This window comes from Grammomys surdaster, unplaced genomic scaffold (genome assembly GCF_004785775.1).
Source record: "Grammomys surdaster isolate TR1022 unplaced genomic scaffold, NIH_TR_1.0 125357, whole genome shotgun sequence".
Taxonomy (NCBI): Eukaryota; Metazoa; Chordata; class Mammalia; order Rodentia; family Muridae; genus Grammomys; species Grammomys surdaster.
Window position 1 is genome coordinate 2,089 of NW_021620229.1, and position 27,174 is coordinate 29,262.

Here is a 27,174-nt window from a genome sequence, read left to right on the forward strand (position 1 = left end):
TTATGTAATCTGATGTCTTCAGTTCCTTAGGAAATTAATTTTAAATGAGATTAAGAATAGAAATCCAAACCACTTAATTTTTTCTGAATAGTTAACAGTTTAGGTAAACTGACTATTTTATGATACCAGACGTTTGGGGCTATGCTGCATCTTTTCATATTTTTTTTCATATTTACTATTTTAGCTGCAACATTAAATTGTATAAGCAAAATAAATCACAAACCTGTTGGTGAAGAAGGCCACCAATGGAAAATTCCTGTCATGTGTTTCTACAAAAACATTCTGCACCCAGAGATTCGGGCAGCAACTATGCTGTTAAAAAAAAAAAATTAAACAAGAGGTAAGACACAGCATACAATTTAGAAAGTATGTGAATATCCTCGTTTCCTACACATCTCACTGACTTTTGTCTTTCTCAGTTTAAGTAATACACAATCTATCAGGTTTTAGCAGTGTAGTTAATAGCAGGAACCAATTCAGTATAGCCGTTCAGACATCATGCTAATAGAAATACAAAATAGAACCCCCAAATAGAGATTCTTTGTCAGTACTTAATGTTATTATAAATACACTTATCTTTCAACTCATCAACACTGTATTAAAAATGTTTTGTATAGAACCATCTGCATAGATATCTATGTGTAAGATTGTTAATAAACATTGGTTTTTAAACAGGAGACACTTGGAAATAATGTTAATTCCTGCCTCTTGGGAACTAGTTAAAATTACCACAGTGGAATTCTATGCAGCATATAAAGAGACACATGCTAAGAAGAAGAATCAGTGAGATGGCTCAGTGGGGAGAGCCATTTACCAACAAGCCGGACAACCTGAGTTTGAACTTACAAGGTAAAAAGGGGAGAAGCAAGTCTCGAAGTTACTCCCTAGCCTCCACACACACATGTGGCATGTGTGCATCGTCCTCACCCACATACAAAATAAATGAGTATAAAATAGGAGACCAGCATCCCCTGTGTACTGATACGGAATAAACTCAGGAGAGTATTGTCAGCTCAAAAGTGAATATAAGAGATAGCTCAGTCACTAACGTACTTGTTATTCAAACATGTAGACCTGAGCTCAATATCCAGACCCCACGTGAAAGACTCAGATATGGTAGCAGATGTTCATATTAGGACCAGAGCAGTAGAGGCAGGAGGATCCCTGGGGCTTGCTGGCCAGACAGCCCAGCTTGATTAGTGAACTCCAGGCCAATGGATAACCTTGTTTTAAAAAAACCCAAAGTGAATAGCATTGAAAGAACAACACCCATGATTGACCTCAGGCTCCCAAATACACAGACACACATGTGCAGGTAGGCCGCTACCCATGTACTCATACACTCACAAAGTGAATAAGCTATATAAAAAGAACCAACACCACACATGTATTTACTTGTATTTGCAGAGCTTTTTTTTTTTTTTTTTTTAAGAGCAAGAATAAACAAGAGCCATAGAATGGGGTCAGGGAAATTGGCAGCATAATACTTTTCAAGAGAAGGTTTTAACTGAGTAGTGAGTTTCAGGACAGTCAGGGCTACACAGAAAAGATACTGTCTCAAAAATGTAAAATAAATAAATAAATAAATAAATAAATAAATAAATAAATAAATGGTGAAGGCCCTGAAAACAAATAAAAGTGTTGAGAGAGTTTAACACAAAGAGTATATGCAATGTAATCCTTATATCCTAACCCAAATCAGCACTTTGAAAGGAGAATGTATGAGTAGTTGAGTTCACTCAACTCAGCCACATAACCTCTTTCCAAGGCTCAGAACATAATGGTACGCTCAATTCCTCCATTCCAGTATTCTTAGCTGCCCTGTTTTCTCAATACTGACGGTTATTAGCATCACAAGACTCACAGAGACACCAAGCCTCTATCTACAGTACCCTCACACATGCCCAGCATTCAGCTTCAATGCTGACTATTTCCTATTCCATTTTTTTGCAACTTATACAACTGAATTTGTAAACAGTGTGTATTTTGTGCACACATGTGCATGTGAAGGCATGCATGCATATCTGCATGTGTCTGTGGAAACTGGAAGTCAAGTGTCAGACAGATGTCTGGATTGCTTTTCACCTTAATTTTTCATACTTTATAACTCTATTTTGTGAGACAAAGTCTCATTGAACCTGGAGCTTGATGATCGGCTAGACAATCCAGTATGCCCCAGAATCTTCTTGTCTTTTCCCCAGTAATAGGATTACAAGTGTGTGTCATAATGCCTGGTGTACACGTGTATGTGTGTGTGTGTTATTGTGTACATGCACATGTCTATGTATGTGCATGAGGAAGTCAGAGGAGAATGCTGGGTACTCAGCTCTATCATGTTTTACCATAATCCTTTGAGACAGCATGTCTCACTGAAACTGGGCCTAACCAGCCTTCTATCTCCATCCATGAGAGTGCTGGGGTTATAGGCATGCATACAGCCACACTAGCTTTAAATGTGGGTGCAGGGATCCAGACTCAGGTCCTCAGGATAGCTTGTCAAGCTTGTCAAGCACTTTAATGAGTCATTCTCTCATCCCTGTAAACTTCTTGACGTATTGACATTCTTTGGTTTCATGGATTTTTTTTTTATTTGTTTGTTTTTGTTTTGTGTTTTAAAGACAGGTTCTCACATTATAGCCCAGGCTGGTCTATGACTTACGAAACCCATCTGCCTCAGCCTGAGAAGTGCTGGGATTACAGGCATGAGTCACCACGCCCAGCATTTCTTAAGGTTTCTAACGCAAATCAATTTATATTAATTACTATGATCCTCAAAAAACAACAACAAAAAAAACCCAAATTGTCATTCTCATATTAGCAGCAGGAATTAAACATCAGGAAACAGCACACACAGATACACAGAGGACTGACTCGGGTAGTTTGTTCTGTCTTTAGAATCTATTCATCTTATCTTCCTGATAAATTTTAAAGAAAAGAGTGCTTAAAAATAGGAATCTCAACCCTGATACTCACATTGAGGAAACGGCCCACATTTCCTTCTTTTGAAGCATCCAATAGAAACAGACTCTCCTTACTGAGCTGCATCAGGGAAGCAGATGGAATCTTTGTCTTTTCACTTGGCAGCTCCTCATCACACAAGACCTGCTGGCTTTGAGAGGCTGCAGGCTCTTCCTCTTGGGACTTTTTTACTGGGACTTCAAGCACCTGTTTAATGTTCTTACTACTCAATATGGCTGAGTGCTTACACCTGTGTACTGGGGCAGTGTCTTCTCTACTTGTAGTTATATCTATCACATCTGATTCAGTCAGCTGTGTGTCTTCAGAATCTCCAACTTGATTTGAACTTAAGTCCTCTAGTAGACATTGTTAGGAAGGAATTGTCAGGACATATAATTGTCTGAGTAATAGTGCTAAGATTAAGTTAGATGACAGTTGCTTTAATTAGCACTAATCTTTAACACATGTTAATGTAGGCAGTATTACTTGAACTTTATAAATGAAAACATTGAGTCTAGAGAACTTAGAAGATTTACCTCCTACAGGGAACTGCTGGACACACACTATGTGCCCACCTTCTAAAGCCTGCCTTTTTACTGCGGCATCACCTCTTTTAATCAATCTACATGTTGCTTTCTCATTAATGTATTTAATAGCAAATCCAAAAAAAGTAACTTTCTTTTCATCAACTCTGGAATCTACATTTAAGTATATTCTAGATATATGTAACAAAGAGAGTAGCTAGCCCTTTAACATGTCACAGTCCTAAGATAACTGTCAGGAGTTATTTTTTCCCTAAACTCCAGCAAAAACAACTGCATTTCCAAGGGCTTATGATATATATTAATGTTTGGTGCCTTTACTAAGTGGCCAGTCAAAAACTGTACTTTTATAAACCAATAAAGGTGATGAGCTGTTTAGTCAGGTTTTTCATCCATAGTGGAATTAACCACTTGTGAACATACAAGCTATGAATTCATGTCAGATAGAATAAGTAAATGCATCTACTTAAAAGAAAAAACAACCCACTCATGCAATATAATCCAGTGCTTCCCCCACCAATTATACTTCAGTTAGAAAGTTGATCCTAGGCAGACGATATGATACAGTGGGTAAAAATATTTGCTGCCAAGCTTGAAGTTCTGAGTTCAATCCTTGGCACTCCATATGGTGGAAGGAAAGAACAGATTCCCAAAAGCTGTCCTCTGATCTTGGCATGCCATGCCACACATACATGAACATTCTTTTCCTTTAAATAAACAGGTAAATATTTTTTTTAAAAGAGGGGGAAGCAAAAATCTTTGAAGGTATTTTTTTCTTTTTTCTTTAAAAAAAAAAAAGCTACTGTGATAGAAGTGGGGCAGAACAGTGGAACTATGAGGAAGAGGGAGCAGAATGAGGTTGCTCATAAGTGTATGAGTGCAGTTGTTAGGAGGTGTAACTTCTAAAGTTCCAGACAGCACAGTAAGATAACAGTGGTTGCAATAATTAATGGCATATTTCCAAATAGCCAATAGGGAAGAAATGACAAATCCCTGAGGTAAATGATCATTATACAGTATATACTGAATGCCACACTATACTAATAAATATATGTAACTGTTACTTAAAAATATTTTTAGAAAGGAATTATATTTCCTAAAAATAAAGGCTTCTGGTTTAATCATTGTCATATGGATCGTTAGTCAAAGATTTCTGATACTTTCTTCTAGCTATATGATATTGTTATTTGGACTGCCTGCAAAATATACTTAGCAAATGATGCAAATAGTGAATGAGCCAGAGCAACCATACTCATTACGGCTCATGTGCATTAAAGGGTAAAAGAACTATTACTAAAATGTTCATTCTTAATAGAACTTTCCCAGCAAGGAGCAGCCATACCTCCACCAATCTATCCTTGAACACTAGTTGGGGAGTTTAGGTTGTAGATAAAGGATATGAAAGAGGCTGTAGTGGCAGGCCTGTTCCCTGAACAGGACATCTGTCATTCATATCTCTCTACTGAGGGATCTGTTGAAATACAGAAATTCAGAAGCCCAGGTCTGCCCCAGCAGTAACATTTATCATGCAGAGACTGTACTCTGAAAGAGTACTCTGTGGAGGGAGAGTTGATTCCCTTGCTAGCATTCACTGAGCATCCTATACAGTGGTGTGGACTGAACTGCTAGAGTGATGTATCTTTAAGAGTCCAAATGGAAGATCTGAAATGTGGCTGCTTTGGATAGCACTTCCAAAGCCACAGACAACAGCTGTGGACCGTGCATTCAGAGCCGTCCACTCAACCCCTCTTCCATGCAGTAGGTCTCTGCTGAAATCAGACCAGAAGTCTGCAAACTCCTATAAATTTTGGACTAATCACCAAGAATTTAGCAGTTACATGGTCTCTGTTGTGACTATTCAATTATGCTCATGTAGAGGGAAAACAGAAACCTGTAAATCAATGCCTACAGCTTATAGTCCACTAAAACTTTATTTATGGACACTCGTAAGCTCACCTAATTCTCAAGTGTCAAGAAATACTATGCACTGTCTGATTTTTTTCTCAACTATTTAAAAACATAAAAAGCATGCTTTCATCAATCACAACTAACATTTGGCAGGCCAGATTTGGAGTACAGTCTACTAATGTCCACTTGATAAACCCATCCATTTGTTATGAAGTCTATGGAAAGGAGCTGTAGATTTAAATAAAGGGACAAAACGGCAGGGAGGTAGGCAACCATAAAGAAATGAAGCCTACCGTGAGCTCTCCTAGCTTTAGAGTTCAAGTCTCCTTGAGCTAGTTTAAATCCGGTCTTATCTTCTAGGGCAGCAGAATCTGGGCCAACAAATCCCTTGAAAGAGAATAAGAAAGGCAGCTGTGCTTTCTAAGCCAGGAAAAAGTCCTTAGCAGCTGGGGCTCTTCACCACGCATCACTCTTTATAGGTCACATATAGCTGGTGAGATGTGAAAAGCCACAAAGCTGGTACCATAAGGAGCCCTAGCATAAGTGGGGCCAACACAGTGTAGACAGAGACAGATTTTAAACTATTTCTAGGCACATTAGTAAACTACAACTACAAAACTGTCAAGATATTATCTGTGCTAAAAACATAAATTTGTAACTCAGACTTTTGCACATAGCCTGTATGTTCAAAACAACAAAATAGATCCTACATAGTATTATGTAGCATAAATATTTCAGTAAAAGCTAGAAAGGTAAGGCAATGGTTGATGTACTTGGAGAGGCATCTCTCTCGTTTTTCAAGATAGTGTCTTGCTATGTAGCCCAAGCTGACTTCAAACTCATGATTCTCCTGAATTGCCCCTCGCCCCCCCCCAAAGTGCTAACATTGCAGGTGAGCTCAGTTTCACTTTGTGATTTTTACCATGTTTTCCTCATTGTAATGAAAAAGAGCTCTCTTGGATTTAGGTCTTCCAATGACTGAATGACGCTGAGTTCTTGAAATATTTCTATAGTTCATTTCCCTGAAATGGAAGAGAAAAGTTATTCCGTGTATCACCAAAAGCTCATTTTATTAGACCTTAAATATAGGTAATATCATTACTTCGTAAACTTCCATTATTGTTAGAAATTAATCTAGGGACTGGAGAAATGGCTCAGTGGTTAAGAGTACTAGCTGCTCTTCCAGAGGACATGGTTCAATTCCCGGCACCCACAGGGCAGCTCAAAATCATCTATAACTCCAGTTCCAGGGGATTCAAAATCCACTTCTGGCCCCTGAGGGCACCAGGCACACAAGTGATAACATAACAAGTGATAAGGCAAAACACCCATACACATAAGTTTAAAATTAAAATATTAAATTAATTTATATAATATCTATGCTACTTAATGAAGGAAGAAAAAAGCAATCATTAGATATCAATAATTTTAAAATGTGTTTTTAAACATTAAGGGACTCTAATAAAACTTTCCAAATAGAATAGTGATATAGAAAATTAAAATGTATAGCATTCATAAAGAATCAGATGAAAGTTATCCACAGTGAACTCAGAAATGGGGCACAGAGGAAATATGCTGGCTAGATATTAAGTAAGAATGCTGGGTTTCTAGAAGTGTTAAACTTAAACTGTGAGGCAAGATGATGTTTAGGAGAGGAATGGTGATAAGAAAGAGAGAGACACAGAGGGGACAAACCCCAAACATTTCTGAGTTTTTACTTACGCAACAGGCTCTTTGAGATCACTACTAATCTCAGGAGGACATCCCTCAGTTTTAGGACTTTCACAGTGTGTTTCACAATCTGAACATACAACTTCTATTTTCCGCTTTTTGGAAAATGAATTTTTCACAATGTGCTGTTGCTTTCTTCCATTTTCACCAATATTAGTTTTCTCAGGAGTGGCTCTGCTCATTAACTTTCCTAAAATAAAACACATAGTGTTCAAAGCAGGAAACTACCAACAAGTTGCCATCTGTCTTCTCTGTGCTAGGAGCACCTTGTTTCTAGAGAGATAAACTTACCCTACAAACTCTAGAATATATCAAAGAAAACCATTCCAAGACACTAAAAAGAGACCAACGGGAGACTTCCTGCCTTGTATTCATAATAGATACGAGCTATTTGAAAGAAGCACCAGTCCATTTTGATATTTCATAAAGATCCACAGTAATGTAAAAACAAAAAAGCACTCTAGATAAGACTTGTTTTATTAAGTTTGAAATCTTGAAGTCTTCTGAAAAGTGACCTATTTAAAACTTGTGATCTCGATCAGCTATTACGTTCAAACTCAGTTTAATAGTAAAATCTGTCTCATTTAATCCATCTTCTTTCAAGAGTCAAAATTATACTTGTCAAGCTAGAATCGGTGGTTAGGTATCGCCACTCATCTTTCTAGGTCAGCCTTAGGTCATGTTCTGGCTCTGCAGAGACTGCCAACGATGCTTCCTGGGCACCACTTAATGTGAGCAGACAGCTTCACTAAAGGGCTAGTCTGACAAACAGAAAGAATGTCTAGGCAGGCTGGGTAGTATATGTGTATGTAAGTGGTATGTGACAGATTCAAGCATGACCAATATTCTGGAGTTCCTGAAACTAAGTGAGATGCTTAAAGTTACTGTCTGAATCAACATTACAATACTAACTTGTGAAATTCTAGTCAGTTCAAAATATTAAGGAGTAAGTGGGTCATTAGGTTTTTTATTTAGAAGTTTTCTTCCCTTACTCCAGAGCATCTGTAGCTGTGGAGACAATGTGCCATTTAAGTCTCGAGCCCTGGTGAAATAGGGCTTTCTGAAGCACCTGGTACCTTATGGCATCTCGGCCCTTCTGGACCCAAGGTCTGTCTCCTTTTGTACTGCCCCTACATCTTGTTCTGCATGCCAATGGCTCTGACTAGGACAATTTATATTCAGATGTATAGAGATCCTACTTATAGGAAATAAATCTTTAAAAAACAAACCTTTGCTTTACCTGAATAAATGCACACAAATGTCCCTTTGTCAATGTCATCCAGGCAGCGTACTCCCCAGCCCTTCTTCTCACTTTTGAACACCTGTAGCCTCACCTGGGGACCATGCTGGACAACTCGGTTTTGACACATCTGTCGACTACACTTGCAGAACAGGTTGCATTCATAAATACTGGCAATAATACATATGAGATGGTATCAATTAGTCTAAAAAGCAAAATGAAGTATATATTGCTACGTCACTGAACTAATAATGAAACTGAGGGACATGTGACTGTATAAGCTTCGATTGTCTGGGTTGACAAGCTACAGTTTCTACTTTTAAAATGGAATTTATTTTTAATTATGTTTTGTGTATTAGTGTTTTGCCTGTATATATAACTGTACCATGTGCATTCCTGGTGCCCATGGAAACCAGAAGAGGGCACTGAATCCCTGAGACTAGAGTTACAACTGAATGTCAACACTCATGTGGGTGTTGGGATTTGAACCTGAGTCCTCTAGAAGAACAGAAAGCACTGAGCCATCTTTCCAACCTCAATCAAGAAATTTACATAACAGAGCTTAACTGACGGGGCTGTTTCATTAACATCCACATGTCAATATTTACAAGATATGTGTCCTAGTGTTCAGTACACAATAACGTTAGCTTTTAAAATATGGAAAGGAAATGTCTAGGATCAAACTCTTCTAATTCTAGTTCTATTGGTGCTATTTCTTAGTATTAATCGATAAGCTGAAAATTATTAACTGTCAAGTTAGTTTCTTTCAATCACTTTTTCTTTTAATGAGTATATATCTTTAATATTATTAGTGAGGGGGAATCATGCTCATGCATGTGTTGCACATGCACACACACACACATACACACACACACACACACACACACACACACACACACACACGGATGCCAGAGAAAGTCAGGTGTCTGCTCTACCAGTCTCTGCTGTATTCCCTTGAGAAGGATCCCTTCCTTCACTGAGCCTGAAGGCAAGCCCCAGGGATTGTATATCTTCAGCCTCTAATAGCACTATGCTAACAGGCATGTGTAGCTTTTTACATAGGTTCTGGGGATTAGAATGCAGGTCCTCATGCTCTTTCATACTGAGTAAGCTCCTCAGCCCCTTCATTTGTTTTGGAAACAGCTTCTCCATGTAGCTCAGGCTGGTCTTCAACTCAGTATCACTCATTTAGCCTCTGCCTCCCATGTGCTACAGCCACGTTTTAATGGGAAAATGGCTACTCAGAGTCACTCATTTCCTGAAGAGCCAGACTTGAAGCAGATGAGTGATTACTTAAATATACTCTAATGTGTGTGTGGTCACTGACTTCCATTCCTAATATACAATGGTCATGTTATTATTTCTTAATAATTTAGATGGTCAGTATTAGAAAAAAATATAAATGAAACCTGTAAGACTGTAGACCATAATGAAAAAGTCCTCTCGGGGGCTGGGGGAATGGATCAGTGGGTAAAATGCTTGTCATGCAAGCATGAGGACCTGAGTTCGGATCCCTAGAGTTCACATAAAAGCTGGACATGGTGGAGCACATATGTGGCTCCAGCCTCAGTGGACAGCAGAGACAGTCTAGCCAACGAGGGAAGCTCCAGGCTCAGTGAGACTTTATCTGAAAAAAACAAACAAGGTGAATAGTGACTGAGGAAGACACCTGGCTTCCATGTGTGCACACACAGGCACGGGTACTGCACCCCCATGAACATAATGTAAGAAATGTAACATCCTTCATAGATACAAACAACCTGCAACAAATGCTAAGGTTCTTTACCCAGAAGGCACGAGTCTCTGCAGTCTTTTATATTTATATCCAGTACATTCTCCATCAGGTGACAAGGGACACGCTTTGGCATTCTGTGCTGTCAACTGAAGACATGCACATTTTTTTCTAAAAAAAAAAAAAAAAGGCAGTGGGGATAGAGAAGTGAGAATAAAAACAAAACATCAAATTATGAGACTTGGTAAAAGTGTAAATGACATTAAAAATGGTAAATGTTTATTTATAAGAGAGGTTTTGCTCAAGCACTATACAGAAACTTCTCTAAACACAGTGGGCCTACTAAGAAATAATACCAACCAAGAACTCATTACAACTAATATAAACTACACTGAGCTCTCCGACCTTCAAACAGACATTTAATTCTATGGGTTTTTAACTTTTCCAAATGAATGTTTTCCCAGCAGATGCTCATTTCTCAATAGTCTTAGTTATGTTCTTCTATCACAGATTGTGAACACACATTCCAAAAAATCAGCCAGGAATGACATTTAATTTGTAAAAGTAATATATAACAAGTAACAGAGAAATTAGGAATAAAGGTTCAAATATTGCCCTTCCAATTTGTCTGTTTTGTGACTTCTTTGAGTTTATTTCCGACACTAACTTCTTTACTTGTATGAGAGAAATATAATACCTAACACACAGGGTTTTGTGATGATGAAGAGAATGCATTTAAAGTGTCTGAGTGTCTGTGACACTCATCAATGACACCGTAATTGCTATTATAACTATGGCAGTACATACACTCATCCTTAGAAAAAATAAATTGCAGATTACCATTTTGGGCAGTTATGAAACAGGATATCTTTTTTCATCTATTTTAGACAATTTGTCTACTGGTTTTAGACAGACAGAATGGCAAACTGGAACACATTAGACTAGACAAATGTATCTATATGCAGATTGCTTGAAACGCCATGTTTTTCTACTCACATGTCTATGCAGCCCTCAGAACAGTCACATGAATCAGAAAACATTTTGGAAAAGTTCAGATGATATGCTCGGGGCCACACTGTCTTTCTATACTTAAACTGTGGAAGTTTACTATTGTCAATTTCATTACAGAAAGAAATGGACACTGATTCCACTCCATTACTAATATCCACATTAGAAACAACTTCATTTTGCTTTGGGTGATTCCGAGTCAACTGGACATAAGTGTTGAAAGAGAAGTTGTCTGTGAATAAAAAGTTACACTCTGTTTCAAGCAGGTAATGGAAAACTTCCTCCATGTTTCGTAGACTCCGTCCACAGGGCGTTTTATAATTCACATGGAGGGCAGAAGAATGAGAGCTTGTCTTTGCATGTCGTCTTTGGAAGTGACATCTGATTGGTAGCTGCAGAGGGTTTTCTCCCTTCAAGGACAGTGGTGTTTCCATTAGGCAAGCCCTGGAGCAGATATGGCGATGGAAAGATATATGCAAAGGGAGTTCCTTCTTCCCTAGCTCTGCAGCTTTACTGTTCACAGGGAGGAGTTCTTTCTTTCCTGTAGATCTATAAGAATAGAGTAATTATTATAACTCAAATTTATAGTTTAACTTCATTTTTAAAAACATTGCACACTAAGGTGACAATTACTTAATTTCTTGGACTGCAGTAAGATAACCTAGACTCTGAAATACTTTATATATACTCTGCAGGCATTTGGAGGTCAGGTGTAATGAAGACAATTCTAGGAAGCCTACTGAGAGCTGTGACTGTCTACGAGGCTTTGACGACACACAGAGAGCCTGGACTTGTTTAAGGGCTGAGAACACATTTCTTCATGTGTGATTTGCTAAGCCTTTGCCTAGCAAAACTAAGGCTAGCTGAAGAATTAGTTAAGAATTCTTTACAGTGCTTGCATCTAGCAATTTTTAACTGATTTCCCCTCCTACAATATGTAAGATAGTTGTCAATAATACTGACATTCTGAGAACTAACAAAAGAAAATAGGACTGGTATTCAATTTAAGGGGATGAAGTCTGAAAAAAATGCTTGTACTTTGAACCCAGTTTTTAAACTTCTACAAAGAACGTAAGTTTTATATTATGAAGTGTCTGTTATACATTAAAACAGGTATTTTATTTACGTTTGTCTCAAAATCTCCAAACACCTGTATTTTAGTGTGTTATAGACAGTGAAAAAGACAGAACTTCCACACACTGAACAGTGCTGTGAGTAGCAACTTCCTGGTGTATTCCTATCCCTGCCATTCCTGTTAGCTAACCACATTAGACTACGGTAAACCAGGTTTTGTTAATATTGCCATTTTTTTTTCCTTAGGGGACAAGCTCCTTCAATTGGCTATGTGCACAATTTCATCTGGTTCTCAGTCTAATGGGTAAAAGATACTATCAACTGCTAACACATCTTTTAATTTTGGAACTATTTCCAATTTGTCTCTGTGTGTTTTGATGAACACCCTCAGACATAAATCCTTAGCCAAGTTCTTGATTATTCTTACATTCCTTTAAGAAAAATTATTAGTCAAGAGGAACCCACATTAAAAAAAAATAAACTTGATTAATTAAAAAAAAAACCAAACACATATAAGAAAGTATTTTCCTATAAAAATCCAAATGCCTCTTTGAGAACTATAGGAGTCTCAGTAAACAAAATTATCCAAACTTCTGAATTAGAAGATAACTAAACTCTGGCATAGTTTCTAGTGAGCATAAAGCTTTCTTTTAAAAACCCTGAGGGATCTGGGTTGCAGCTCAGGGATATAGTGCATCTTAGCATGCATGAGGTCTTTGGTCAGATGTCCAGAGTGGTTTAAAAAAAAAGAAAAGAAAGAAAAGAAAAACAATGCCGGGCAGTGGTGGCGCACGCCTTTAATTCCAGCACTTGGGAGGCAGAGGCAGGCGGATTTCTGAGTTCGAGGCCAGCCTGGTCTACAGAGTGAGTTCCAGGACAGCCCAGGCTATACAGAGAAATCTTGTCTTGAAAAACCAAAAACAATAACAAAATGAAACAAAGAAAAGAAGGAAGGAAAGAAGGAAGGAAGGAAGGAAGGAAGGAAGGAAAAGAAAGAAAGAAAGAAAGAAAGAAAGAAAGAAAGAAAGAAAGAAAGAAAGAGAGAAAGAGTAGAACAAACACCAAATTCTTCCTGAGAACGCTCCATACACCCCGGAGAATGTTAAGTTCTAGTATCTGATGATGGGCACACACACCGCCATCCTCTTTCCACAGGCACAGCGGACTATTAAGAAGAGCTAACATTCATGAATTTTCTATCCCTTCCAATTTCCTCAATATGTCTTCCGACTCAAAATTATCTTTCTCAAAGATATGAAAACCAGAATTTTTGGGGAACAAAGTAATGAGATTGGGGAGCATCAGAATAACTTTAACCTCAAAAGATAAATCAAAGAATATTCAGAGCATGTTTAAAAGGAGAAATGGAGAGAGAGGATTTGCTTTGAGAAGTGTGTAAAATTGTAAAACTGTTAATATTGTTTCAAAAATTATATTTGAGAGCATTCTGTGAACTATATTTATAAGAACACAGGTATGACTAAGTCAGAAGTTTAAAAAGAAGGAAGAACTAATTAAGAACATCTAGAATAATTGTACTTTATTTGAATAATTCAAGTTAGGTCTTCTTGATATATCAAAATAAATTCCAAAACACATGCCTCTTAGCCAAGTACTTGAGAGACTAAAGCAGGAAGATCCCAAGAATCAAGGCAAACCTGGGCTACAGAGTATCTCAAGAAAACACCACAAGGGGAAAAAAATCAAGATGAAGATGGACTTCCAGTTCATAATAAAATGAACTGTAAGAACAGAACCTACATTTTAAGTGGTGTACTCCTGTAATCATAGTACTTGGGAAGGAAAAGAGGGAGGACCAAGGTCATTCTTATCATCAAAGCAATTTCAAGACCTGTGTGGGTTACATGAGACCCTGTCTCTAAATAAGGAGAATAAATAATTAAAAGAACCTAACATCTAAAGATAATGAAGATCAGACATCTATGTGTTTCCATAGCGTGTATCATGTTTCTATTGCTGTGATAAAACACTCAGAACAAAAGCAACTCGAGGAGGAAAGGGTTTATTTTAGCTTGCAAGTCTCAGCTCACAGTCCATCACTGAGGGAAATCAGGCAGGAACTTGAAGCAGAGGCCATGGTGGAAGCTACTTTCTGGCTCGCTCTGTTTACTTTCTTGTACAACCCTGGACCACCTGCCCAAGGATAGCACCACCCACATCAATCATTAAGAAAATGGCCTACAGGTTTACCAATCATATGGCAGCATTTTCTGAATTACGATTCCTTCTTCCCAAACATGTCTAGGTTTGTGTAAGCGGACAAAAAACAACTAGCATGGGGCTGGAGAGATAGCTCAGTGGTTAAGAGCACTGGCTGCTCTTCCAGAGGACCTGAGTTCAATTCCCAGCATGCACATGGTGGCTCTTCACGATCTATAACGGGATCTGATGCCCTCATCTAGCATGCATGTGTACCTGCAGATAGAACACTCAAATAAACTAAGTACATCTTTAAAAAAAAAAAAAGCCTCCATCCAGTGACTCTTTCCTTGAGTACACAGTGTATTTATAGACTTTGTACTCTAAAAAACAAACTAGCACAATGAGTTTAAAACATTTAATTTATCGTAAAAACTAATTCTCTACCTACAGTATAATCTTCTAAAGTTATGGGCAGTTTTGTGAAACATCTTATATTAGAATGGTTGGGTCTGTGTTTTAAAACTAATGAGATTTTATGCTGTATATTGGGTTAACATTTCTAACTAAAACAAAGTTTTGTGAGCCACAGTTAGGGAGTTATAAAAAAGCATGGACTGAGATTTCTGTATGAGCATATAAAATTGTTTTGAGACTCAAGCTACATTGACATCTTAACTAGGAGGCTGAGGTCACAGTTCAAGGCTAGTCTCAGGTACCCAGTGAGACCTTGTCTGAAAAACTAAACCAAACAAAAACAAACAAAACCCAACAAGACATCTCTACTACTTATAAATGCAAATTACATGTAACAGTTTTTATCTACAATGGCCAAAAAGATATGAAAGTAAAACAGAAAAAAATTTTTTCTTGAGAATTTTTTAAGGGCCAGTTTAATTTTAGCTGAAAGGAAATAGATTAGAAGAACAAATTAGGAATTTCATCAGCATTTGAAGGTTTTGGTGCTGGCTTTATTGCTTGGCAGGTATCAGATATACTCTTGTATAAGTCTCTTGAAAGCTAAGGAATGTTCACTGCACTCAGTGAGAAGGGGTTAGACAAAGCTCCTCACACTTGATATTTTACAAGCTGCTGTCAACACTGAGCTGACACTGGAGGCAATTTTAATACTTTAAATATCCTCAAAGTTGATTTGGAAGGTTTCAATTGACTAATAAAACACAGACATCTTAAGCTAAATTTTATAGAAGGAGTTAATTACAGGGTATCTATTAAGCAGCATATTGAGGGAGTACTAACACGGACAATATATACATACAGAATGGTGGAGGCCTCAGGAGAAGAGTTTTCACGTGATGGAGAGGGAAGTGCCTTTGATTTGTTTTCCTGCTCATTCTGAGTCTCAGATGTGCCACCTACAGGGAAAAGTACAAACATGAGCAACAGAAACACAAAGTTATAAATAATTCACTAAAAGAGTCAATAATATGTTCACTGATTAGAAATTCTGCCCAAATAGAACACTAAAATTTCCAAAGATACTAACAATTTGACACTCAGCCATAAGATTGCCAATATTTTCAAAAGTATTAAGAAAACAATATAAATTTAAAAAATTTGAAGAAACTACTCCTGAGAATGAGTTTGATATCAATTAATCAATATAATAGTTATCTAAAGTAGTGGTAGTTGTGCCTATATTTTATAAACAAGTGGCACAGTGTTTGCAGGCCTTTAAAGGGCACAGAATGTTTGGTTTAGGTCTCTTTTGCCTCCTGATTGATCTGTAACTATGTGTTGGAGGAGACAGGGTTTAAGGCATTGGATTACCTCTTTTGATCTATTTGTCTAATTATTTCCTTGTGTATCCTTTTACCCTCTATTCTATATTTTCTTGTTCTTTCATATGGGGAAACAACAAGTAATTACAGCTGTAACTAAGCAAGGGAAGGAAAAGTAATTAGTGTTTAATCAGTATCTAGGGAGTACAGACTGGATTTCCAAGGGCTCGTTTTAACCCTAACACCAAGCCCTTTTCTATACTAGCAAATAGATATATTTTTGTCCTCATAAACTTGTTGCAATTCAGGTGAAGAGACTACATAAAACATAAAATCATAAAATATCATTTCTGTTGCTAATGACTCCAAACAAAAAATCCGACTGAGTTGAAAATAAGTTATTTTAGACAGGAAAAGAATTATTTCTTAGGATTTATTCCTTGTTACCATTCCCCTTCCCCCATGAAACTGTAATCTCTGAAGGGTGTGTTAATTCTGAAACTGTGCAGAGGTGTTACAGTACCAGAAGGATTGTTGAACTGAAGTGTTTGCAAATCAACAAATGCAGGAAAATCTTTCTCTCATCTTTTAAATGTTTAAAAATGAATCCTCAAAAAGAAAAAAAAAAAGAAAGAAAAATTGCAAGTGTACTTTTCCAGAAGTTTCAAAATAGGAAGGATGTCAGCACCATGCCGATGCAGACACTATTTCAATGTATAGTATATCATACCTATTTTCCTCACGGCTCATTTACCTTTCAAAAATCACATCTGTTTCTCTGTTCTTCCACTCACTTTTAAGAAGCCATCTGTTTGTCTAGAAGTGCCCTCTGCCTTACCTTGCCCTGCTAATCAAAACTCACCGCTATGATGAGTACTCACTTCTATGACGCTTCTATGTACATTGAATCAATACAACTGTACATCTCTGAGTCTAATTTATAGTCCGCAATTCCAGACATAGAATCCTCGTAATCTTAAATGCTACCAAAGAATACTGTGAAAGGAAAATTTTTTTGAGAACCTATTGTAAAAATACACATTAGCATTGAAATTAAGAATAATGAGAAAAACATTTTCCAAAATACACTGATGATAGCAATAAAAACTTTAAATCTCCAAATTTTGATAGCAAAGTTTGTTGAGGATATCTAACAATATAAATGTAAATTTGAAAAATGCACTTTCAAAACATAAGGTGCAGTTATGATACATTAAAATTTATGGAATGATAATACTGATAAAATAACTTCAAACTGTCTTTTCTAGTCTTAGTATTTGTGGCATAACAAAAAATATATATCTGTTCTGCCCTAGTTCCATATCAAATTATTAAAATCCTTGTAATCTCCCGAGTGTCAGGGAGAGAGCAGTATCTTCTATTATAACTTCTGGTCTTTGTTCCAAACACTTCTAAGAGCTTTGAATCTCCAGGGTGATGTTTGTTTAGATTGCTACTGAGAGGACTACTAACTAGAATCCCTAGAGAGCTTCAGCATGGTGGTGTTCCACTAGGAAAAAACAAATCTTAATTACAGGCGTGGAATTTTCAGACTGAACAAAGTTCAGGAAGCAAGACAGGCAGGAGACAGAGTCGATCACCAGTAGCCAATATTAATGTATTCATGCCTATGTAATGAGATCTCCACAAATGCCCTAAATGATGGGGGAGGGGTGCCGAGGTTTTTAGGTTGATGAAAGCATTTATGTATTGGGAGGGTGGCATACTCCCCAAACTTGAGATTGGAGTACCCCCATTCAGGCTCCTCGTCTCCCACATGCTGCTTCACCAGGCTGTTAATTTGTATCCTATACTTTTCATAATAAATTGTTAAGAGGATGAATCATTTCCTCCAGCTTCTTGAGTTATTGCTTCCAAAAATTTAAAAGAGATTTTTGTTATTATATGATGTGTATACATGGAGGAGTTATGTGCACATTAGTGCAGGTGCTCACAGAGGGCAGAAAAGGGTGTCAGAGCCCCTGGAGGTGGAATTACAGGTGAATGTAAGGTGCCCAACATGAGTGCTGGGAACTGAACTTGGGTCCTCTGGAAAGGCAGAAAACAATCTTAACCACTGAACTACCTCTCCAGCAAATTATCACACCTATGATGGGTATTATGAGAACCCTGATCTAGCCAAGTCAGCCAGAAGTAACAGAGGCCTAGGGTTTGTGACTGACATTTCAAGTAAGGATAAGTCTTGGGATACTGACTACTTAACATGTGACATCTCACAGGGAGTTATATTTTTTAAACTGGAAACTTGCTTGCTGTGAAAAATACACATCTAATATCAGAAGTTTTATAAAGTTTTCTTTGTTATCTTTGATCTTTTAAACCAAACACATTTAGTCCTTAGAAAACTGAAGGTTTCAAACCAAGCTAAAAAAAAAAAAAAACAAAAACCTAACTAACCAACCAACCAAACAAACAAACAAACAAAACCATCAACTCATCTATAATGGAATGTACCATCCTAACAGTGCTCTTTACAGAAACCAGGTTTACAATGCTTTAGACTCTTAGAATTCTATCTGCCCTTTTTACATGATGCTTTATAAAGAAAAGACATAAACTTTCATTCTTCTTAGGGTTTCGTAGGAATGTGTTCCCTATCTCTGGAGGGGTAGGACTTTTCATAAAGGAAACTGTGGCTCATTAATACTTAGCAATAGAGATCTTATGTGTTGTCTCAAGTAAGGTTGGCAAGGAAAGAACAAAAAAATTACCAGGATTGGAGTAAATAATGAACATACCGTTTTCCAGTGTTTGACTGTTACTCAGAGTTGCTTCATTTACTAGAATCATTGCTTGGACATAGTCTGTTAAAGAAAGAGAGAGAGAGAGAGAGAGAGAGAGAGAGAGAGAGAGAGAGAGAGAGAGAGAGAGAGAGGAAGATAAACACAATCATCACTTCCATTCAGGTTACCAAACTCCAGTACTAAACAACTGACACTCAATCTTTATAACTCTCTGAAAAAAGCCTATCATCTGTGACAGAGACCAAAGGAAATGAGGTCTGGAAGCCGGCTATTTAGGTCAATTAACTAAAGCTGATAGAACTGTATTCAAACTTACATCCATCTCACTCACGAAAGATTAAGAAATAATCTTCAAAATTTTTAAAGTTTCTTAAAGAAGAAAAACCCAATAAATTATCCTGAGTGTCTGAAATGTCATAAGCATAGTATAGTATAACAGAGATTCCATGCTGAGAGAAAAAGCCTCTGGCAGTGACAGGAGGAACTTGCTCCCAAAGAAGTTTTTAACCTGTACGTCAGCTAAAATAAATGCATTATTTGCTGACTTTATCTCATTTCTCCAACATAATTATACACCCGTTTCAGAGTAGGCAGAGAAAAAAGAATTCTTCTCTACCCACTTTAAAAAACCTGTAAACAAACAAACAAACAAATCCAAAGATAAAAACAACAACCCCTCCCACCACTAGTCCCCAGCCATCTTCTGGGTTTCAGAATATCAAGGGCTACAGACCACATGGTGAGAGCACCCAAAAGTATTAACAGTTGGGAACAGCTTTGCTTTGCAAGCCTGTATCCTAATGATCCAGAGGAAGATCTTAAATTTAGAGCCCCATGTTCCAAACAACTAGAGTTGAAAACTCACAGAAAAACAAAAAACTAAAATTTTGCTTTCAAAATTAGTATATTAAGTTCTGTTTGAGACAGGAAATTTTTATGCTGTTGTATGCTGGGACAGAACCTAGGGCTTCACACATGCAGGTCATGACTTCTACCATTAATGAGTCATATCTACACCAGCTGTCTAAATGATGGAGCAAACACAATTCTGTTGCGTTTTCCTATTTATGCCAACATTATACAAGAAGCAGGTATTACTTATGCAACATTTTCCCCCTCCTCTTCAGGCATGAAAGTATAAAAGGAAAAAGTATAAACAGAGGAGAAAATCGTTGCCTAATTTCAGCCCCGTGGGAGGCTAAAGAAGGAAGAGTGCTTAAGGCCAATGCTTAAGAGGAGTTCTAGGGCACACATGGTGAAGGCGTCCTTCAGTAACTATCATTTACAAAACCCAGGTTTATCCACTTCATAAGATGTATGCTGTCTTAGTTAGGGTTTCCATGGCTATGAAGAGACACCATAACCAAGGCAACTCTTATAAAGGACAATATTTAATTGGGGCTGGCTTATAGGTTTATAAGTTCAGTCCATCTCATGACAGGAAACACAGCAGCACCTAGGCAGGCATGGCACGGGAGGAGCTGAGAGCTCTACATCTTCAACCAAAGGAAGCCAGGAGCAGACTGTCTTCCAGGAAGCTAGGAGGTAGGTCTCAAGCCCACCCCCATGTGACATACTTCCTCCAACAAGACCATACCTCCTAATAGTACCACTCCCTGAGACAAGCATATACACACCACCACATATGGGAAAAGCAAGTTTATAATACATAAAGCAGATAAAATTCACATTAGGGCCTTAGAAAAGTACTTATTTGTTATTTATAATAGTCAGCAGTAGCATTATACTGCATTTCCAGTATATAACAGTAGGAAGTATTAGAAGTCTTCATTTTTCATACCTCCATCTGTGGCAGACCCATCTTTTATCTTCTGTTTCAGTGAATGTAGGACATCTTGAGTTTTCTCAAACATAAAGTCAACTTTACCATCATCTTGTAGCTCCATCCAGAAAGCCTTTGCATCACCTAAGATTTTAATAAAAATGCACCCATTTCCTTAAGGCATAAGTTACAGAAAAAATCATATCATTTCTAAACAAAGATTAAGAATAAGATTCAATTGGTCTTTTAGAGATCCGCTGGGTGTGTCCAGCATTTTGACATTGCAATATAGAATCATCTACAAAGTTCACATGTGAGAACACTAGAGTTGAGTTACACAATAACAAAACACAAATCATATCACTCATGGTGATCTGTTGCAGTAATGGAAACCCTAACTAAGTTTACTATATGATTCAATTGGTCTAACACTTTCCTTGAGGAAAAAGAAAAAAGATTTAGATCATATTTCCTTACAAAGATTTAGACATCAAGAACAAGACCCAGGTGTCTCACACACTGTGGCTAAATTTAAAAATATATAAGAAACTGGGGCTGGGGGTGTAAATCTCCACATTAGGGATTTGCCCATATTAGAGGAAGGACTTAGAAATATTTAAAAACTGCTTAAAAAAATAAAGTATATATGTACGATGGATACTATTTAGCCATATGATAAAAACTGAAGGGTATAATTATGCAAAGTAAAGTGAGTCAGAAACAAAAAGATGAGAAGGACATGTTCAAACTCGTGCACGTTATGAGACAGCTGATCTTACAGAAGCTAAGAACAGAACAGTGGCTATTCACAGGTCGGGGGCAGTGGGAGGGATGAGGAGAGGCTGGTGAGCCAACCAAGTTACAGTTCTGGAATTCTCCAGTACAACAGGGTGACTAGAGGTTATACACTATGTTTTTAAAAGCTCTAAGAGGAGTTTTAAAAAAATGTTTCCATCAAAATGAAATAATAAATATTTGAAAAATGAAATAAAAAAGTTATTGGAACCCAAATCTGAGCATTTGCCAATGTACACCTGCATTCACATATTATATGTTCCCTATAAATAGTTACGATTAAACATTTAAGAAAAAATCCAGAAAAAATAAAAATAGCTTTTGTAGCATCAAAATTTTCTGGAATTACATACAACTTTGTCATAGCCTGAGAACAGAGGCAGTGATGCCCAAAGGCACTGATCAAAATCCACTGGTTTGTTTGATTGTGTATCAAGTGGAATATTACTAAAAATGCTAACACGTTTTCACTGAATTGCTCTGAAAGAAAATACTTGAAACAAAAAGTCAGAGTAGCTGCTTAGTCTTAGAGCTGATTAATAAAGAGACTAGCAATACAATTTAAGAAAACAGGAGTTTAGGCTATGCTCAGTGAAGCATAATGAGCGTTAACTGGGAAATGGGTTCCATTCCCACTATACCACACACAAATTAATAAACTTAAGAAAACAACAGCAATCAAAGAAAACATTGAAACTGTCTATATATATAACAATGAACAACTAAGCAGATACCCATTCCTGACATCTGAAATCCACAAGCTTAGGCATCTGCACACAAATGCGTATATATAACACACACACAACAATGTCAGGAACCATTTAGAATAGGCTAAGGCTAGCAGGTGGCCTTCTTGGAGGTGGCCCACTGTTTTCTGCATGGTCTGTGATAAGTGAGCTCCATGGCAAGGTCCCAAAGAGACTTCATCTCAGGGTTGCTTCTTGAAGCTGATATGCCTTTCCTGTCATTATTAAATTAATATAAAAATCCCTGGGCATTAGCCTACACTATATTGATCAGATTTCCTGCAGATCAATATAAAGAGGAACTTTCATGAATTAATCCTATTTAGATGAATTAATAATTCTACAGAATTCCTGATTTGATTCAAAAAATTTCAGGTAGACCGTTTTAATAGATGGCCTTAGTTGCTTTGCTAGAAAGATGTAATAAACTTAGAATCAAGAATAGAATGTGCTAACTCCTCATAATAGTAAGTAAAGGCTGCATAATAAGAAATACAATGAGCTTTCATAATCACACTAAAAAGAGAAATAGATTTGGAACAAGTTTGTATTCTTCAAGGAAAAACATTTGAATCCAAGGATAAAGCCACAAGTGTGCAGTAGGATAAGGCAAGGCCATGTAAAGAACTGTTGCTTTGAACTTTTAATGAGGTATAGTATAATGAAACACTACTTTGAACTTACAGTCCACATCCTTCTGTAACTCCCATTTTATGTAACATTTTATCTCTGAGGTAATTTTCTAAAGAACTTTTTGTCTAAAAAGGTATAAAAAGGCTAGGGAAAAGAAAGTTGTTGGTTGAGTAGTATGGCTTGGGTAGCTCTGACTCATCCACCCATCCATCCATCCATCCATCCATCCATCCGTCTGTCTGTCTGTCTCTCTCTCTCCATGTGTGTGTGAACATGCACAAATACTTGTAGAGTATATAAGACAGGTGGTTAGGCTCGTGACTCTGTTAATGTGTAAATGAAAACATAGATGTGTGTATGAACGTATATGTCTCTGTGCATTTTGCCTATATAAAAGATTTTAGTTCTTTTCCTTTTCTTCCTCTCTGGTTCACAAAGAGTTAACCAGCCTACCCAGAGAGGCTCCTGGGCCAGAGAGAGGAGCTATAGCAATGAGTATTTTTACTTAATTCCCTGCTGCTAGGCAACAGGTGTTAATAGCCCAAGCCAGTAGTTTTTAATCACAAAATAACAAGAAAGTGCTTATTTTTCAGAAGTTCTCAGTAGGCACTCAGTATAGATAAAGATCTAGAAAGCCAGAGAGCATCAGCCTTCACAGCTACCTCTACATTCAACTCTGTGCCCCACTTACTTCAAACCATTCCAGCCTGTGCTAGCTCCCCACACAAGGAAGGGGTACAAGGAAGAAAAAGAAATCACTGAGAGTGAAAACCACTGAAATTCAGCAATTTAGAATAAATGTGTATAAACATTTAAATACAATGTTTAAAAATGAGTTCTTTGACCTACCATTTTTTTCTTCCATCTTTTGGTGTTGCTTATTTATAATTCTTCAAAATTAAGTTAATCAAAAGAACCACTTTGATTGGAGAATAACTAGGGTCCAACTGCAGTCTCTATGAAATCTGAAGTCCTCAAATAGGGTATGTCTCCAGGCTACTTCCTAAGATTCTTTAGTATTTAAGTTTTCAAATAGAAACTGTGCTTGAATAGACTTTCAGAATGATTACTAGTCCAAGAAAAACAGGTACAGCATCTTCATCAATGTCAGGTTGAAAGATGAATCAGGACTACTGACAATGCCGTTTTAAAAATAAAAGTTCATCCCATGTTTTGGTCCACAAATGCATGAAACACTCTGGAGCAAAAACAAAGAAGAGTGCATACTTATAAAGAAAAAATAAAAAGAAGAAAAGATGCTGTCATAACAACAACTCTATCTTTAAAAAAGAATACAAAGCACTATGAAAAAATATACATTAACTGGAAAAATCTACAGAACTAGGAAAAATACCGAAAAGAATAACTCATAATCCTATCATCCATATTTGACATGTTAACACTTACATTGCATTACCAACCAACAAACCTTACCTTAATATATCATGGAAACTTTAAAAAATAGGAATAATGGTAACTACCTTATATATTGTTATGAGGATAAGATTATCATTTAAAATGATATATGACACAGGAAGAATTCCATAAATGGTAGCAATTATCCTCTCAGTTCATAATTATAAAAATTTTAGATTTTAGTGTATATGCCTTTTCCATGCTCACAATAATATAGTCTATTCTCTCCCCAATCACTATTATCTTTCTATAACTAAATGGCTACATTATATACTTTGGACAATAATCATACATTGAAAGCTTTAATAAATTTTTTAAAGTTATTAATTGTTGGTATAAAGTTTTGTATATTTTTAAATTGTTATACATAATACTGGAACAAACATTTTATGCATTTTTTTCTGATTATTTCCTTAGGATATATATCTACTGGCAGAACTAATAAAATTTTTTGAATTATCAAAGTGTTAGTCAATACATGGTAAACTTTTCTGTCTTTTCCACACCATAAATCAGAAGAACATTAGAAGGTTTTAAAACACTATATAGAGTCATGTTTAAAACTAAAAGGGAACTCTCAACAGACAGTTTGTGAGGTCTCTGAGGAAATGAAACATGAGGAACTCAAGATAATGCCAATCAACAGCATAACACAAAGGATGGCAGGGAAATCCCCAAGGAGATGAAGGCTCTGAAATACACGAAGAAAGCTACATTATGAATAAGAAGTAACAAGCACACTAAACTGCTGAGAATCAAATATTTTAAAACAAATGTGAATATATTTGATCCTCACAGGGCTAAAGAAATATACAATTCTGAAAAATAACCAATTAAGGATCATGGATATAAAAACAGTTCTTCAAATATACTGATTAGGTGAAAATAAGACAACAGACTCATGAGAAAAGCCACTTGGTACTCTAGAAAATCATACCTTGTCATTTATGGGGAAAATAAAGGAATGAGGTGATAATGACCAAGAATTTCTCAAAACAGGAAAAAACATAAGCTCTTGTCCACTGAGTGCCAAGTAGAATACAATTTTTCTAGTTTTTTCCTCTTGAGAAAGGCTGGCCTTGACCTGGCTATGACACTGAGTATGGCCTTAAATTTCTGATCCTTTTGCCTGGGATCCTTTTCTCTGGCCTTAAACTTCTGATCCCTTGTACTGGGATCAATTGCATGTGCCACCACATTGGACGTACATGGTGCTCAAGTTCCAAACCAGGGCTTTGTACAAACAAGGCAAGTATTCTGACTGAGCTACAGTTTCAGCCCAGAACATGCTTGCCATAGACCACCAACTGTGATATACTTCAGAATACCAAACATGCTTAGAAACTTGAAAATCTGTTAACAAAAAGAAGTATGTATCCCACCGGTAATGAGACTCACCAGAAATGCAAACTGTTAAAAGGTAAATATACACCGTAAACTGTATTTCAGCCAATCCACCTTTCCATTGTAAATTAGGTCTACAGATATCCGGGTGCCACAAAGAGACATTGCCAAGCTGCCTTCCAACACGGTTCTAGTAACTTCCACCTCAGTACACCCACTCGCAGCCTGACATCTCAGGAAAGCACAGGTAAGGACAGGAGTACCAGTAGTTCAAGGTAATCCTGAACTACTAGGCTAGATTTCCACATAGCAAACAACAAACTAAAGAAAAAGCTCTCACCAGTGTAGCTTGAAAGCTAATTTACAAAAGAAAAACATTTGTCAAAAAACAAAAAAGTTAAGAGAATTTAAACCACAAGCTTATCTTTCAAAAAACAAGACTAATATTTCACTGTCAGTGTACTTTTTATTTGTTTGTTTTGTATTTTGAGATAACATTTCTCTGTGTAACCCTGGCTGTCCTGGAACTCAGTCAGGAGAGAACTAAGATCCACTAGCCTCTGCCTCCCCAGTGATGAGATTAAAGGCTTGTCCCACCACCTCCCAGCTTGTCAGTAAAATTTTATTTAAATTTGGTTCTTTTTCAGTCTCAAGTTTTCATCTGGCAAAAAACAAAACAAACAAACAAACAAACAAACAGAAACAACAACCAAAAAAAAAAAAACACCCAGCCAACTTCATTTAGATCTAAGTTTCCTTTTTACTTGGGGGGGGGGGGAACTAAAAAGGCTAAGACCGCTATCTCCTTGGTTCTTTGATAGCATGCCATTTACAGAGTCTAAGTCAGGGGCCAGGCACATTTTAATTATTCCATGTGTTCTTTTTATCCCACACAATAATGGGAAAACGGCTTCTAAAGAATAGAAACATGTCCTATTGTATGTGGCAGCCTAGTTTTAAGAGGTTATGGTCTGTATACCCAATCTAAGACTAAACATAAATTAATCCGCCACTTTGGTTTTCTTCATTAACATACAGAGAGCCATAAGTTACTACATGCCAGAGATCTGTCAATCATATACCTTTGTGCACTGACTTTACTGATCTTGGACTGTGAGTGGTGAGTCAGTCCGTCGCTCCTAAGATTCCAACCAACTTCAACTGATAAATAATTTCATTTGTTCATGGCCAGTGTAAACTTACCTGTGGAATGGACCAGTGTCCTGAGATGTATGCTGTGCTCCACTGCCTGTAATCCATTATAGCCAAATTACTCAGGAACCACCAGTCACGGAAGTGAGCGCCGCAAGACAGAAGGAGAAGCGCAGCGGAAAGCCCCGGCCACCTCCGCTACCAGGATAGCGGGTTGAGGTGGGCTGGTACCCCGCGCGCCCTGCAGTTTCCACCTGCAGTCTTGAGGCGCCCTCACCTCAGCTCGGGAAAACACCGGCCCACGGCACGCTCCGCCCTCATTGAGCCAGCTCAGACGCCCATTGGCTGCAGCCACTGCCGCTCAACGATTCGGAAGCTCCGCGCGCTTTCCTCCTGATTGGTCAGCGGCTCTCTCGGCCTGTCTCGCGCTAACTGCTTCGGCCAA

The 27,174-nt window shown here is 37.3% G+C and overlaps 1 protein-coding gene across 1 annotated transcript; it reads right to left on the reverse strand.

The window, feature by feature from the left end:
* Positions 1 to 219: 219 nt before the first annotated feature.
* Setdb2 (SET domain bifurcated histone lysine methyltransferase 2) lies at positions 220 to 27,013 on the reverse strand (the record flags this gene model as incomplete). Its single annotated transcript, XM_028785872.1, has 13 exons — positions 26,781 to 27,013; positions 23,667 to 24,015; positions 20,662 to 20,787; positions 18,855 to 18,920; positions 15,633 to 15,729; positions 11,108 to 11,668; positions 10,166 to 10,282; positions 8,380 to 8,549; positions 7,131 to 7,329; positions 6,331 to 6,430; positions 5,702 to 5,795; positions 2,974 to 3,314; positions 220 to 312 (listed from the first exon to the last, which is right to left on the reverse strand). Coding segments are annotated over exons 2-13 (1,980 nt in total), but the record flags the coding sequence as incomplete, so codon positions are not given.
* Positions 27,014 to 27,174: the final 161 nt, after the last annotated feature.